The sequence below is a fragment of the Aethalodelphis obliquidens genome, unplaced genomic scaffold (assembly GCF_003676395.1).
Source record: "Aethalodelphis obliquidens isolate GAN/ISIS:26980383/991018 unplaced genomic scaffold, ASM367639v1 scaffold80, whole genome shotgun sequence".
In the NCBI taxonomy this organism is placed as follows: Eukaryota; Metazoa; Chordata; class Mammalia; order Artiodactyla; family Delphinidae; genus Aethalodelphis; species Aethalodelphis obliquidens.
Genome location: NW_020838024.1, coordinates 62,592 through 78,290, shown reverse-complemented (window position 1 = coordinate 78,290; position 15,699 = coordinate 62,592). Strand labels below are relative to the sequence as shown.

Genomic DNA, 15,699 nt, shown 5'->3' with positions numbered 1-15,699 from the left:
CCAATGCAATCACCCAAGAAAGAAAATGAGGCCTCAAGAATGGCATGGCAACAGAAATGGAAAAAAGATTTTACCAGTATTTCAGATATAAAATCATTATTATCTGGTCACAGATTTGATGTGTAGAATAAGGACAAAGAATGAGGCTAGAATGTCTCCTGGGTGTCCTCCTGGGTGACATGGCCCCATTAAAGTAATTCTCTTAAAACCCAAATGGAAAATATAGAAAGATTTTTAGAATACTAAGATAATTAGTTAAGTATGAAACACAGAAAGCTTGAAACACATGACTACATTGTTAAGATGTTGAGTAAGCCATGAAAAAATGGGCCTGGAGCCCTCAAGCTAAACACAAATTTGATGGTCATTTATTCAGCCAATAAAGACTTACCAAGCACATATAATGTGCTGGAGCTGTTCTAGGCTCTGGGGATACAATGGTGAACAACACAAAGTGCTTGTCCTCACAAAACTTACATTCCAGGGAGACAGACAAACAATACTGTAATTGGCAGCAGTGACAAGGGCTACAGAAGAAAACAATATAAAAGAATAGAAAGTGGGCTTCCCTGGTGGCGCAGTGGTTGAGAGTCCGCCTGCCGATGCAGGGGACATGGGTTCGTGCCCCGGTCCGGGAAGATCCCACATGCCGCGGAGCGGCTAGGCCCGTGAGCCATGGCCGCTGAGCCTGCGCGTCCGGAGCCTGTGCTCCGCAACAGGAGAGGCCACAACAGTGAGAGGCACACGTACCGAAAGAAAAAAAAAAAGAATAGAAAGTGATGGAGATGAGGGCTACTTTAGATAAGATGATCAGAGAAGGCCTCTCTGATAAAGTGATATTTGAACAGAGTTAAATAAAGTGAGGGAGCAAGCCTCCCAAGATTAGGGGAAGAATAATCTAGACAGAATGTAACAGAAGTACGAAGGCCCTAAAAGGAGAATAAGAGTAGGAATGAAAAAAAAGGAGGCTGTTTTGCCAAATATAGTGAACAAAAGGAAAAGAGTTAGGAAATGACAACGGTTGTGAGGAAGCCAGGGACTAGATTATAATGGCAGTCATCACATATAGTGGTTGTATACTTTTTAGAAAAATTATCTTCTCACACATATTCCAGTACAGTGCTAAAATACAGCAGATGCTCGATGAATTCTTTTCAAATTAATGAGTGAATAAATCACTGAGTTAATGAATTCCCACTACATTTGAGTCCAACTTATATTTAACTGTTTCCTGAACTCCAATTCATCCCAAAGGACAAACCAAATACCAATTTAAAAGTCTAAATTTTAAGCTTTAATAATCTTCAGAAGCAGAATTTTTAAAATGTTTTGAACAGTGACAGCACCACTAGAACAAGTACATGCCCTTCCAAGAGGACTGCTTAGAAGGAAAACATTTACTTCGAAGTATGTAATTTCTAGATTGCCTGCTAAAACAACACATCATGTGATAAATCCTTCACACAATTTGAAATGTTCTGATAATCAAAATATCATTTTAGACCAAGTCCTGATCATGGTAGACAGCAAAAAATTACCACACTAGTTCAGCTCTAGGCTAGGAAAAAATCATTTAAAATAATTTGGAAAAAAATTCATGTACCAGTAGGTAACAAGAGCAATAACTAATATAATCCTGAAAAAGATGGTGCAAAATATAGATTTACTGCATTTTACCATTCCTAATACAATCAAACAAGCCCTCACCCAAAATTCACCACTAAAAACACGTATTCTTCCTTTCTTTTTTTTGGCTGTGTTGGGTCTTCGCTGCTACGCATGGGCTTTCTCTAGTTGTGGAGAATGGGGGCTATGCTTTGTTGCAGTGTGCAGGCTTCTCATTGTGGTGGCTTCTCTTATTGCAGAGCACAGGCTCCAGGTGCACGGGCTTCAGTATTTGCAGCACACGGGCTCAGTAGTTGTGGCTCACGGGCTCTAGAGCGTACGCTCAGTAGTTGTGGTGCACAGGCTTAGTTGGTCCACAGCATGTGGGATCTTCCCGGACCAGGGCTCAAACCCGTGTCCCGTGTATTGGCAGGCGGATTCTTCAGCACTGCACCACCAGGGAAGTCCCAAAACAAGTATTCTTTTGGGAGCTAATAATCCACACTCAGTTTAGATCTGTTCAGTGAACTGAACAGTCTAGACTCAGAATCAACAAGGATATTCCAAGGTTATTAAATGTTCCCACCTTCAGGGAATTCCAGTCATTGTTTTCCATAATTCCAAAGAGTAGATGCATAAAAATATTTTAAATGGAGTGAATACTAATATCTTTAAAATTACCAACATTTAGAAAATGCACTTCATCAAAACTTCTTCACCTTCAGTATAGTTGAATATTTTTGTTTCACTTTCATATTTACTCTTGCTTTTGCATATTGAAATAAGTAAAATGCTCTTTATTTTACTCATCTATGCTAAGCACATGTTGCCAAGTTGCTGTCAAGTATTTAATCAATTTCCTATGCAATATTCAGTTCTAAGTTCTTCGGGATATGCATACCAAGAGATGGGCAGTGGAATCTTTTTCTAACAAAGCATCACCGACTCAGAGACAAAAACCTAAAATTCAATGAAGAATTAATTAAAAAAAAAAATTGACAATTAAAATTTATTTTAAATCAAGGAATATAAAACACTATCAAGTACGGGAAAAGAAAAATGTGAAGAGTCACCAGAAGACTAGAAATAGAATAAGAGAAATACAAATCGATGAGAGAAATTGAAAAAAACAAGGGTAAGATGGAGAAACAATCACACGAAGACACTTTAAAACTATGAATGATGTCTTCCACATGAGATTATTGCAGTGAAGACCAAGAACTGTTTACCATCCTCCCTTTTTCTCCATAGAAATACTAAGCCAATTTCTGTAACCATTCCACCAATTTAATTAGGTCAACACAAGACTTTTATTGGATTGGAATTCTAGTTTTTCCAACTTTCTAACTGGTAGCTTTGAACTCTTTACGGTGATTTATCTATAATTTTTCTTTAAATAGTCATTATGAAAAAAATTCAAGAAAAAAAAATTCACCTATCTAGATGTTTTCATGGCTAAAACATTAAAAGGTCAGGCTAAAGAGGAAAAAACAGATATTCAGAAAATGATTTTAAATGTTTTAAGTTGGAATTAGTGTAATTATTCCAAACTCTAACCACTCATATAAATCCACTGCCCAACCAAATGAAAAAAATCCATACACATCATGACATACCTAACACACATAAGCAGACTTGGATTAAAATAACTTTAACTTGGGCTTCCCTGGTGGCGCAGGGGTTAAGAACCCACCTGCCAATGCAGGGGACATGGGTTTGAGCCCTGGTCACAGACGACCCCCACATGCCACGGAGCAACTAAGCCCATGTGCCACAACTACCCAGCCTGTGCTCTAGAGCCCGCAAGGCACAGCTACTGAGCCCGCGTGCCACAACTACTGAAGCCTGCGTGCCCAGAGCCCGTGCTCTGCAACAAGAGAAGCCACCGCAATGAGAAGCCCACGCACCGCAACGAAGAGTAGCCCCCGCTCACCACAACTAAAGAAAGCCCGCACGCAGCAACAAAGACCCAACACAGCCAAAAATAACATAAATAAATAAATAAATAAATTAGAAAAGGCAGCTTGTCCAGAGTCAAAAAATTCTAAGAGGCAAGGTCAAGATTCAAATCCAGATTCAAATCCACATCTATCTGGTTCCAAAGCTCAGGCCCTTAGTTACAGTGTTAGACTGTGTTAATGTATCATGCAGGTAGCATGTTATTAAATGTTATTTTGTCCATATTAGTATCCTATATCTATCTTTATACATATAATCCTACTATCCATATTGTAGACATATATAACAACTTTGTCGAGTCATACCTCACCTACCTTGAACTATGCTATGAAGCAATTACCTATCTGGAAAACAACCAGGATGCAAAATCAAGCACTCCAAAAGATACCAATAAAAATTCAAAGTATGTATCATCACCAAGTTTATTCACTACAGTTAGTATATGTTACTGACAGCAGAGCCCCTTAATTCCTCATAATCACAACCTAATTATCCCTATTTTCCATATAATGTTAATAAGTCCAGTTATATAGTTTGTATTTTACAGCACAGTAAAACTAAAAACATAATTTTTAAAGTAGCTTCCATATATGCTTAAAAATAGAAATAATATTTATACACACACATCTGTCCCAAATCTACTCATATTCAACTACCCCCAGTGAATATTTAGTGGTAATATTGTTACTTACTTTAAAAATAGTTACACTTTTTCCTGTGGTACTTTTATAATAGAGACACAATCACCGATATAAGTAAAAAATTTTTCCTAGGACTCAAAAATTAAATCTAAACTTTTTTAACAAAACAAAATAACTATTACAAGAAACAATAACATAGCAAAAGGCAACTGCCATAGTTTATCCAAATCTCTTAATCTTTTTATTTCCTTTTGAAAACTAACCAGCATTTTGAAAAATTTCTTCCGTTACGCTAGGTAAAACAGTATACACTTATATATTCAAAACAATGTTGAAACATGAACACACAACACTGAATTCTCCCGTGACAAAGGAGAAAAGGTCTATTTTAAGGTTTATTAAAAATAAAAAGTGATTTAAACTTTTTTAAGACTACACTAATCTAAAATTATAACTTTTTAACTCATTAAAAAGTTATAAACTCTTATGTTAAGAATTATTCTTACATGACATACGAAATCTTATACAACATAAGAATTAATCCGACCTGCTTTATACCAAGTTATGACATTCGAAAATACCATTAGAAATTACAACATATAAAGTAAAACCACATGTCACTCTAAATAAACAAGATAGGAAATAGCTATCTGTATTCAAATATCCCATTACCATGATTTTATACGAATGTTATGTGACAGATATGATTAAAATCTTACCTACAACACGTGTTAAATAAAACTTCCCACAATATTCCACTTGCCACCCCAGATACTGCTGTATAGCTAAAGGTTCAAGTTCACAGCTCACCTACCTCCAACCTGGAGTCTTCTCACTTTTTCTGCAACTCTATTCCCGTCAGTTTTTCTTTTTCTCATTTTTCTTGGGGGAAGGGGTTGTGGTGATGGTGGTGTGGTGAAGGTTAGGGAGTGTATTATACAGAATTATGAGTGGAAAAAAACCCAGGGCAATTAAAAGTTTTATAGGGATGAACATTAAGCATGGAAATAACTAGCAATACTATTTTAAGATGTGATTTCTCAAAGTATGAAACTATTGATAAAAATATATATGTACACACATCTAAAAACAGTTAAAATACACTTTCATCTGGCAAGTTGTTTCTTCTCAGCAACTAAAAGTAAATTACTTGGCAATCTTCTTTGTTTACAGCTTCTGTGTTTCTTCACTATTTATTCATTATAAGAAACATGTGAAATTACACTGGGTTCTGAACAAGATTACTAAAATCCCTGCAAGTGGCAATTCAACTCTTGTTTTGCTCCTTTAATAGAGTGTTAATTTCCCCAAACACTGTTTATCCTTTACCCAAATAACTAGAGGGTAGGGTGTCTGGATTTGGCAATGAAACAGTGCATGTTTTTCAGGATAAGCTTAATTTCAAATATTCTCTCTCAAATATAAACTGTCAGGCCACATGTTTAAATTTTGAAATCAGAAAATACGGTCATTTTAGCATGGAAAATAACAAAAACACTACTCATCCCACTTATAGTCTCTATTTCCAAATTGCACATATCTAGAAATAAGTTTGATACAAATTTATAGAGCCCTTTGAACATGCAGAATTAATAACGGGGAGAGGAGACACATATACTACAAAACAATGAAAGAAAAAAATCATTTATGCTTGGGTTTGGAATGCAGCCAAGCATCTATATACTCTTAATCAGAAGCACACAATTACTTCACAATATGCCTAAAATCTCTCAGTCCAGTCCAGCACTACCTTCAAAGGTTTGAAAAGCCCTAGCCCAAAATACAATCAGCCTTCAATAGTTAAGAGATTTATATACAGAACTCATCATCAACTTTTTCTCAACATTATCTTCAAATACTGAATAATATGCCAGGAACACGTTAATTCACAAAATTACGCACGATTTTTAAAACACTGATCCAGGGCTCTAACTATTCAAATACTACACTTTTATGCAAAGGTCCTAACAGATGTCAACACTTCTATGAGGACTCTCCTCTAGGTCATTCCTTACCTATCTCCCATTTTTTTCTGAATTCCTCTGGCTTATGACTCCTTTATAAAGATAACTGGCAGGTGCTTCAAATACTATGCCCTGTTACACGTATATCCCAAATATAATATAAAACTCCTTAAAGCCAAGAATTATGCCTTCCTGATTCACATTAACACTTACTAACCTGATAATATACTAAAAATATGCTGTCTTGATATTAACAAGCCACTACAAATCCAAATTCTTCAACATTTTGGGATTAAAAAAATGGCAGAGTAATTGAAGGAGCCAGATTCTTTAAAATCCAGGTAATTAAGGTTAAAAAGCTCTTCTATACTGCTTACTGAACTCAACTGACTCCTTGAACAGGCATGTTTGAAGCCCTGGCACATCCTCAATTTTATTATATTATATATAAATTTCATCATTACCAGGCACATTGCTCAGTTTATGCAATCTGTATGGCTAGAGGACTTTGTAACAGGAATTTTAAGAAGGTACTTAGGTTTAGGTTCTCTTTCAACCCTATGACTCTGAACACATGAATGTTATATTCAGCTAGTTTTACACAATTATTTTCAATTTAGTTTGGCATCTATATAATATTGTAAGTACATTCATCATAGTGATATAATTTAAAAGTAGCTATTCAGCTTTAACCTGGCCACACTAACAAAAAAGCACAGATAATACAAAACAATGGATGATCCAAAAAGCATTAACAGTCAACTCTCAACTATTCATATTTGGATTACCTAATAAATATTTTAGCCAGTTTACATCCACTATTCTAAGAGTATTTGCTTAGGAAATAAAAATTGATGCTAATAATTCAAATGAAAGATACATCAATCTACTGTAGGGGAGGAAAAAATATAAAATCTTCCCAAACCACATATAAATAATGCTATTGAGATTATATTTAGCAATCTTCCACCATTATTCACCTTTTTCTTAAGTGTAGGTAACTGAGAGTGGATTGTATTTAGCTTGTAATAGAAGTACAGATACACAGGCAAGCAAACCAGTCACTGACCCCACTGTGCTTTTCACAGCCCTATTTCAGTAGCCTGAGACCTGAGAGGGGGAGGAGGTAGCAAGTCACTGCAGATGATCACTTACAAGGAAATTGAGAGTTGACTATAATTTACATTTAAAGTGCTATGAAACACCATACTGCTACATGTATTCATTGCTGTTTATGGGAATCCTTCTCACAGTAACTTAACAAGAGATTTAACAAGGCTTTCTCTTTAACCTTTCAATATCCCAGAAACATCGTGATATCTGAGAATCACAAAGACTGATGGTGAAAGTGCTACGCATGGAAAGTAGTACGCATTTCAGAGATCAGGAAACTGAAGCCCAGAGAAAGTAGCATGCCAAGATCATCCTCAGATTAAAGAAGAGAAGAACTGAGTTCTCCAGAACCCAACTTCAGTGCTATGCCTCTCAACCTCTTCAACCCCAAATTCTCCACTTGGCTTCAAAGATCACAATCTTACTAATTTTTAACTTTCTTCTCTGTTTTTCGCCCCTTTCTTCTTATTGATTCCTATGTTGTGACACATACTCTAATCAGCTTATCCTCTAACATTCAGATCTTCAGCTCTTCCTCCATTTACATTCTTCCCTCTCTCAAGGCCCTAAAGCAGAGAACAATCTGATCACAAGAACAACTACAAAAACATCCATTGCAGCATTCACTACCTCTTACACATCTCTGACAGAGTCAATCATCTGAAACTCAAAGTGAAAAGCTGAACACATTATCATCTCTTTCAAAATGATTTCTCCATTTCTTGGCACCATCGCTTTCATTGTCCCTCAAGTTTGCAAACTTAAAATACTCTTTTACTTCTACTCTCCTTAATACTGTGCTCCTTTTCTCATCTCTCTCTCCATCCCTCCTTACAATAAATGTCTCGGTTATTATTATATGATATATGCTGGGGAAGAAGCTTAAATTCTAGTGAGAGAAGTAGTGAACAAGGAACTTAAATAGGCAATGGTAAGTGATATTTACAAAGTAATAAACAAAAAATGTGGAAAAGTAGAGGAGGAAGCAATGAATTCCCACTGGGATGATAAGGAAGGATTTTCCCAGAAGTGGCATATGACCTAGACCTTAAAGAATTAGGATTTCTCTAAAGAGTGCTGAAAATGGAATTCTTGGCAGAGAAAACAACCTATGCAAAGAAAAGTAAATAGACACTGCATGCCATGTGCAAGGAAGAACAAACAGTCGTCTTTGACTAAAGCAGGGATTCTCAATCACGGGCATAACACAATCTCCAAGGGGAAAGAACAGGAATGGGGAGGTAGGTACTTTAGGCTAGCAAATTCTCCCCAACCCCCTTTGAAAATCACTGTGTGAAAAGAAGGGAGGAAGTGCGTTACACAAGTGAACTATGTGGAGAGGCAGACTGATTTAGAATAGTATGGTTAAGATAGTACAGAAGAAAATACTTCTAGAATAAATCATAAAAGGCCTTCAATGCCAAGCTAGGAAATTTGGACTTTATTCTGTGAGCAAAAAATGAAACCTGTAAAGTGTGTGTATACAGTTTTTTGTTTGTTTTTGTTGTTGTTGGTTTTGTTTTGTTTTATGTAAGGGAATGAGATCAGTTCCAGATTTCAGGCAATCATATAGCAGAGGGAGTGAAAAAAAGAGAAAAAAAATTTTACTGTCATCCAAATGAGATAATGAGGATGTGAACTAGACCAATGACAATGAGAATAGAAGGAGAGAGAGATTTCAGAGGCAAACTGGGGAAACGTGGCAAATGAACCAAGAAGATGAGCAATAGGTCTCTAGCTTGAATAACAGAGGACGGTGGTGGTACCTAGAAAGTGAAAAGTGGGTATGTGTTGGAGTGCAAAATTTTATAAACCACAACTCTGAGATGATTACCAGACATACATGCTAATATGTTTTGCAAGCTTAGAAGAGAAAGTATGAATAAAAATGTGATTACTGTAACCATCTCAATTCATGGATTCTTGAATCCATGAGTGAAAAGGGTGCTCAGGGAGCTAGCATCAATAAGAGGGCAGACAAGAAAATCAAGGACAGAACCTTAGGGCACACTTGCTTAAGGAGCTGGAAGTCCAGCCAGCAAACAGAGAAGGAGAGGTAGGAAAAGAACCAGGAGTTTTAAGAATAGCAATAGTATAGTAGCTACAAGTGCATGATCTGCAGTTAGTCACTCACTAGCCCTGTGACCCTGGCTGAATAACTTACCTTTCTGAGTTTCAGTCTGTTAGAATTTGTAAGCCTATACCTTCAACTGTAAAATACGGATAATAGGAGTACCTCAAAGAGTTATCGAAGATTAAGAAAAATAATGTTTTAGTGCCTGGAACAAAACTACTAATACAGTAAGTAGTCCTAATAATAGAATGGGGAACTTAAAAATACCAATGAATTTTGCATGAGGTTACTAGCATCCCTTAAGAAACTATTTTAAGTACAGGGGGAGAGCTGTGTTTACAAGACTAAAGGAGTTAAGGAAGAAAACTGTGTGTAGAGCCTACAAAAAAATAAGTGTTTTGAAATCTTTATCCTTATCATTCTACTCGTCTCACCATCATTCCACGCTTAGCAAAGTACCTGCTCCATATGAATACAACAACAAATGCTGAACACGAGAAAACTGAGCCAAAAGAAGGAAGAAATGAAGAAGCAAGAAATCTTAGTTCTACAAAGAATCTTAGGGGAAACAGAATTAGGAGCATAAAATTCCTTTCCAGTTTAGCCTTGGAAATGAACAGAGATGATTTATCCTCCGACTCGGGAAAACAGAAGGTAAGTATAGGTGAAATACAAAGGGGAGAAGACAAGGGGATTCACATTAGACAGCCTCTGTCATCCTAATAAAGAAATAACAGTTCTCTGCGCAGAGTACGAGGATTCCAAAGTCAGTTTAGAATCTGGAGAAAACAAATTAGTTGGTTCCTCCATTCCAATATATATTCAACTTCATTTCTGTCTCCAATACCCCGGTCTAGTGTCCCATGATCTCTTAGATTCTACCAGGGGCCTCCAGAGCAGCTCCTCTTCCTACAGACTTCACCTTTCCCAAGGTGTGGTATATTCTCTTGAGAGCCCACATTTCCTTCCACTATGTCCACAATTCTTATAAGACGTCAAGCCCTCTGTGAAGCTGCCTGATTCTCTACCCACCAGATTTAATCATTCTCTCCTCTAGGCTACTTCTGTTCCTTGTACAGTTTGATTACTCAGTTTATTGTTCCGTATCGCAATCACTTCTTTATGTCTGTTCCAGTAAACTCCTAAAAAGGGAGTAACATCTTCCTCATCTTTACTCCTCCAGCACTTAATTCAGCATTTCTTATATAAAAAGCAGTCAATGTTTGTTTTGTCTAACTGAAGTAAGGGATTAAACAACATGAGCAATCTCTTGACTAGAAGGAATCACAAAACAAAAAATTAAGTGTTCAAATCTGCATCATTCAGATAACCTTCCTACTTTCCTAGCTATTAAACAGCAGCTAAGACAGTCAATCTTTTTATTCCTAGTAATGGAAAAGTAAAAGGATTGGACAGTCAAAAAATACAAAACTCAATACTTAAAAATAAATTATATTCTAACAGTTATATTTGAATATACACATTTCCATGTCCCTGGAATTCACCTTGAACACAATAATTAAATTATACTAGGAAGGGCTTACACAGGAAGAATATTCTGTCTCTCTTCAAGTTATTCAGTACCAACAAGAGATGTACTAGTGGACTGATAAAAAAAAACAGACTATCCTTGCAGTGGAAGTGGTTAAGGGAAGCATTTTGGTTTCAAAATAAACTGGCATGCAAAACAGAGAGAGTATTTAATGATACCAATAGCAAGTATCACGGACTTTCATGATTAAGTACAGTAGTTGTCTGAACAAAACTTAAAGCAACAATCACCAATATATCAACTATAGGATCTCCTACAATGAAGTTCCTGAACTAGATCAAAATTAATCCAAAAACAATTTTTAATTAAAGCACTTTCGTATAAACCATAGCACTAACATCAATATGAAAACCAAAGAACCTTAAGCCTCTCCTGGGCTTAAAGAAGCTTGCAAGGCTGGCCACGTCTTATTACTAAGAAATTTTCTGGAGTCTGGGAGAAAAATTCTAAGGTTCTGTTAAAGAAAATATCACATTTTTTCTTAAGTACATATAATAGATTGTTCCTTGCTTAGGCCTAATTCTGGTAATGTTACAGTTTTTTGTTTTTGTTTTTGTTTTTTTACAGTTGTTACATTCAAGAACTTATACAGTGCTGTATGTCAATTACGTCTCAGTAAAACTGGAAGAAAAAAATGATCACAGTTGGGGTGGGGGCACGAGGAAACTAAATGATGGGGGACATATAAGAGCTCCTTATATTTATTATATTCATACATTCACATATACTTTATACATTTTGAAGCTTTTCTTAATAAATTAAAAAAAATAAAAAGAACTCTAGTTCAGAAAGACTATACCCAATTAACTGTATGTCTCAAAAAAAGAAAGCTTCACTACCATAATTCCTTATTAAAAGTTTATAATATTCAAAACAATCGTCTGAAATATTTTAAATGTGATATAAATAATTTTGATTTCATAGTTTAGGAAAGCAACTAACATTTAGTTAACATCACTCACAAAGTACTACGTCCCATGCTGAGTACTATATGGCCTAGCTCATTTACTTATCACATTCTTAACAACCTTCAAGAATAACCTGAAATTAATCTCTTTTTTTTTTTTTGAGCTGAAGAAACCAAGAGTTAATCAAGGTCAAATAACCTGCCCCAAATCACCTATTATGTATCACAGCTGAGATTACAACTCAGAACTATTTGACTTTATACTACACATTGATAGCTCCTTCAAGAATTACAATGATCATGGCCTCTATTTTATAATGAACTTTGTTATACAGCTACACAGTGAATTTCTCAAAGGTTACATAAAAATAATGAGAATGAGAGCAAACACTGCCTTAGCGTTAAAAAAAATTTTTTGGTTACCCAAACTTTATCTAAAACATGCCGTAATCCAATCCACAAACAGCTGCCCTTCAGCTGCAACCCAGACTGCCCCACAGTTCTCAAATGATTACTAAAGTTTAATTCCTCATGAACTTTCTTCATGTTAGATCCACAAGCCTTCTTCTAACAATGAATGTTTGTCAGAATAGCAATTTCTCAAACAACAGAGTCACTATACAATGAATCTAACTCAGATTACTTTTTCAAAACTTCCTTAAGACTCTGGAACACAGTTCTCAAATGCCCTCTCACTCCTAGTTGTATATTGCTTTTGCAATCAGATTCAACTGGCTGTGTATATTTCATTCCAAACTGAAATACATCTTGTCAGGGCAAGCAGAAATAGCATTTTCTGCACTATTTGTATTATCCCAGAAACACCTAAGGACATAGGTATTTACTAAATTCTCAGGAAATATAGTATTTTAAATAGTAAATATACAGTTATCTGTGTACTTGAGTAAAACTGGAGTAAACCAAAGGTATCAAATTTGTACATAAGCTCTTTTACTACCCAAAATTTTGACACCAACCAGAGAAACCACTATATATAGGAGCTCAGTAAAGTCAATTTAAAGCACAACTATAACTTATTTCTAGCACCACATTCAAACAGGTCTTTAATACACAAATTAGACCCAAGATCTATCTAATAAATGGTCTTTTCACCTCCATCTAAAACATATGCGCATGTATAAAATAAATCACTAAAACTACATCTGCTACAAAACTCAAATGCTAAATTGAGCCCTGTGGGAATTTTGCTTATTTTGTTAGCAAATTTACTAGAAAATCTTTTTCCACATATATTGCATATAGACTTTTCATATGTGTGTTATACACAGTCAAGTTTCCAAACAGTTACACAAGTCGAAAGTTTTACATCTCCCTACAGTAATATTCAAACCCTATCTGCTGAAAAAATGTTCTAATTTAGTGCATTAGTGATCTAATTAGTTGTCATTTCTATTACTTAAGCCCTATTTTATTTTAGAAACTCTTCTGCCTGTAAAAGGACCTAGTTCACCCGAGACAAAGTCCTAGAACTTTCAGAATAAAATATTGTTACAAAAATGTACTCTTGTAGCTAAATAAAAACTAGGCTTTTAGTTTACAAAACAGTAATCTTACATTATGATACACAAAATAAAACAAATTAGAAAATGCGCTATGCTTTAAATACAGAGATGATCCTCAACAATGAGCCCACATCTAACAAATACTGTAGATAATAGTCATTATGTTAAGTAGAACGTAGGTTAAAAAATTTTTTTTTAATTTTATATAGAATGTTTAAAACGACGTTTTTTCAAACTTCCTAAAGTGCTTTTCAGATCTCAAAAAGGAAACTGAATTCTATACAGCTGAACCAGGTTACACGCTAAGTTACAGCCCGTGTGAAACACGACTTCTTCGGAATCAATAGACCAAATCTTGTTTACCGTGGAAGAGAAAAGAGAAACCTTGTATATAACTACTAAACGCTCAACGAGATATTGTCGAATAAACTCCAGTACGGTGACTGATAGAAGATATACTGGCCAGTAGCCGGCTGGGGTCCTTAAAAATATAGCAGGGGTTTACCCAGTTCCGAAGGTGTAAACAAACCCATCGCCACTGCAGAAGGTAAACAATGAACCTGCAACGAGGGTGAGGGGCCGGCTTTTGCCAACTACAGTCTCAGAGGCCCGGGAAAGGGAAACAAGAGGGAAATACAGCGTACACCAGACACTTCGCAGAAATCACGGGCTCCAGGTTTCACTACCGAGTTATCAATGCTGCGGGTCCCCCAGGGCAGTGGGCAAAGAGAAAAACAGTCACGCAGTCAGCAAGGACCGAGCAGGTCCGGCTTCGGCGCTGGGGGACGGGGAGGGCAGGATGTGGTCGCTCTTCCCTCAGACGTCCTCCGGCAACCTAAATAACAGCCTCTACCTCCCTCCGGCCGCCCCTGGGATTCAGCTGCTCGAGCTCCGGGACAGGAGGACAACGCTCCCCCGCGGGTCTAGAGAACCCAGAGGGTCGGCGACTCCGCCGAGTCCCGCTCGGTGCTCCCCGCAGCACCCAGAGGCCCGGAGAAGGGCTCGGAGCGAGGAAAGCGGGCACCGGGAAGGGGGATGGGTCCGGGGAGACTGCCCCCGGCTCGGCTCCCGCGGGCCGGCAGGCGGGGCTCGGGCTCTGCCTCCCGCACCCCCGCGGGTCCTGTGCGGGGCCGGACCCTGCCCACGGCCCCGAGCCCCCGGCTCCTCCCCACTAGGATGCCCTCGCCGGCGCCCGCGGCGCCCCGCGTTACCTCGGGTCAGATCCAGCGGGACGTTCTCCTCGCCGCTGTCATTCCGCCCTGCGCGAAACAGACACATAGCCCCAATTAGGATTCGCTCCCAGGCCAGCGGAGGCAGCCCTGGCTCCGGCCAGCGCCCCGGCTCGTTCCCCCCGCCCATGACCAAGGGTAGGCAAGTGCCAGGGGTGGCGGTTGCCCGGCGGCGAGGGGTGAGGGCCGCAGCGGACTTACCTCGTATTCGGAGGTTCTTCAGCGAGCGGCCGCGGCCGACCGCCGCCATATTGACGGGTTTCAGTCACAACACCGGAAACCTCGCCCAATCGCGCGAGAACCCCTTCCCCTCCCCTCGCGCCGCGCCCGCCCCCCGCGGCGGCTGGCGGCGGGCGGCGGGTGGTGCCGGCTTAGCCCGGGGCGCGGAGGGAGTGCGGTGCCAAGTCGGGATCTTGATAGAGTCTGCGGAGCGCGCGCGCGCGCGCCCGCCCGTCCCGGAGGCGGAGGGCGCGGCGACGCGCTCGGCCCTCCGGGAGCACGTCCGCCAGGAGGGGGCATTTCCCACGAGGGGAATCCCATTGATGCGAGTTTGCAGCGTGGAGGATGCTTCCCCTCCAGCCGCCGCGGAAACCGTAGTCAAAACCGACACGAAGTGGGAGGAGGCCTTCATGCGCCAGGCTGGCCACCTGCTGAAACCATCCTGCATGATTGTTTTCAAGTCCTGAGATAGCCCTCCTTCCTTATTCGTCAATTAAAACGATTTTATTAAAACAACAACAACAAAAATACAAAACACTGTGCAGTTGTAACGTAACTAAATCCTGCCTAGAGTCGCTTTGCTCCAACCAAGTTAACACGTAACAAAGTTTATTTTCCAGCCTCACTGACCACCGTGCTAAGCAGCCTTGCACTTGATCTTCAAAGCCACACTCAGCCAGGCTGGCTTCTCTAAGTGGAAGTAGTCGGGTGGAAGTTTTGCTTTTGACCGCTTGTAGTAGGACCCGAGAACGGGGTGAAAAGTCGGGAGTGCCGGGTGGTGGTCCCTGGCGGTGGGTGGGATTGTTCCCGCGCACGCGCGGGGCCCTGGAGGCCCGAGGAGAGGGTTTCCTCTCTGCTTGGAAAGAGAAGCTGCTAAAGCCTCTGTCTGGGTTTTCCCCTCTGTGTAGCTCCT

The 15,699-nt window shown here is 38.9% G+C and overlaps 1 protein-coding gene across 5 annotated transcripts in view; it reads right to left on the bottom strand.

Annotated features, from left to right (window-relative positions):
• The window catches only part of RICTOR (RPTOR independent companion of MTOR complex 2), a 127,695-nt gene extending 112,852 nt beyond the window's left edge, over positions 1-14,843 (bottom strand). For 3 of the 5 annotated variants that reach the window (XM_027092726.1, XM_027092725.1, XM_027092727.1), the window contains exons 1-2: positions 14,769-14,842; positions 14,550-14,597 (exon numbers count right to left, since the gene is read on the bottom strand). In XM_027092726.1, coding sequence (XP_026948527.1) covers positions 14,550-14,597; positions 14,769-14,817 — 97 coding nt within the window. In that variant the 5' untranslated portion in view covers positions 14,818-14,842. Of the gene's footprint in view, positions 1-14,549; positions 14,598-14,768 lie in introns of all 5 variants that reach the window. The other 2 variants (XM_027092723.1, XM_027092724.1) reach the window with 1 other exon arrangement.
• Positions 14,844-15,699: the final 856 nt, after the last annotated feature.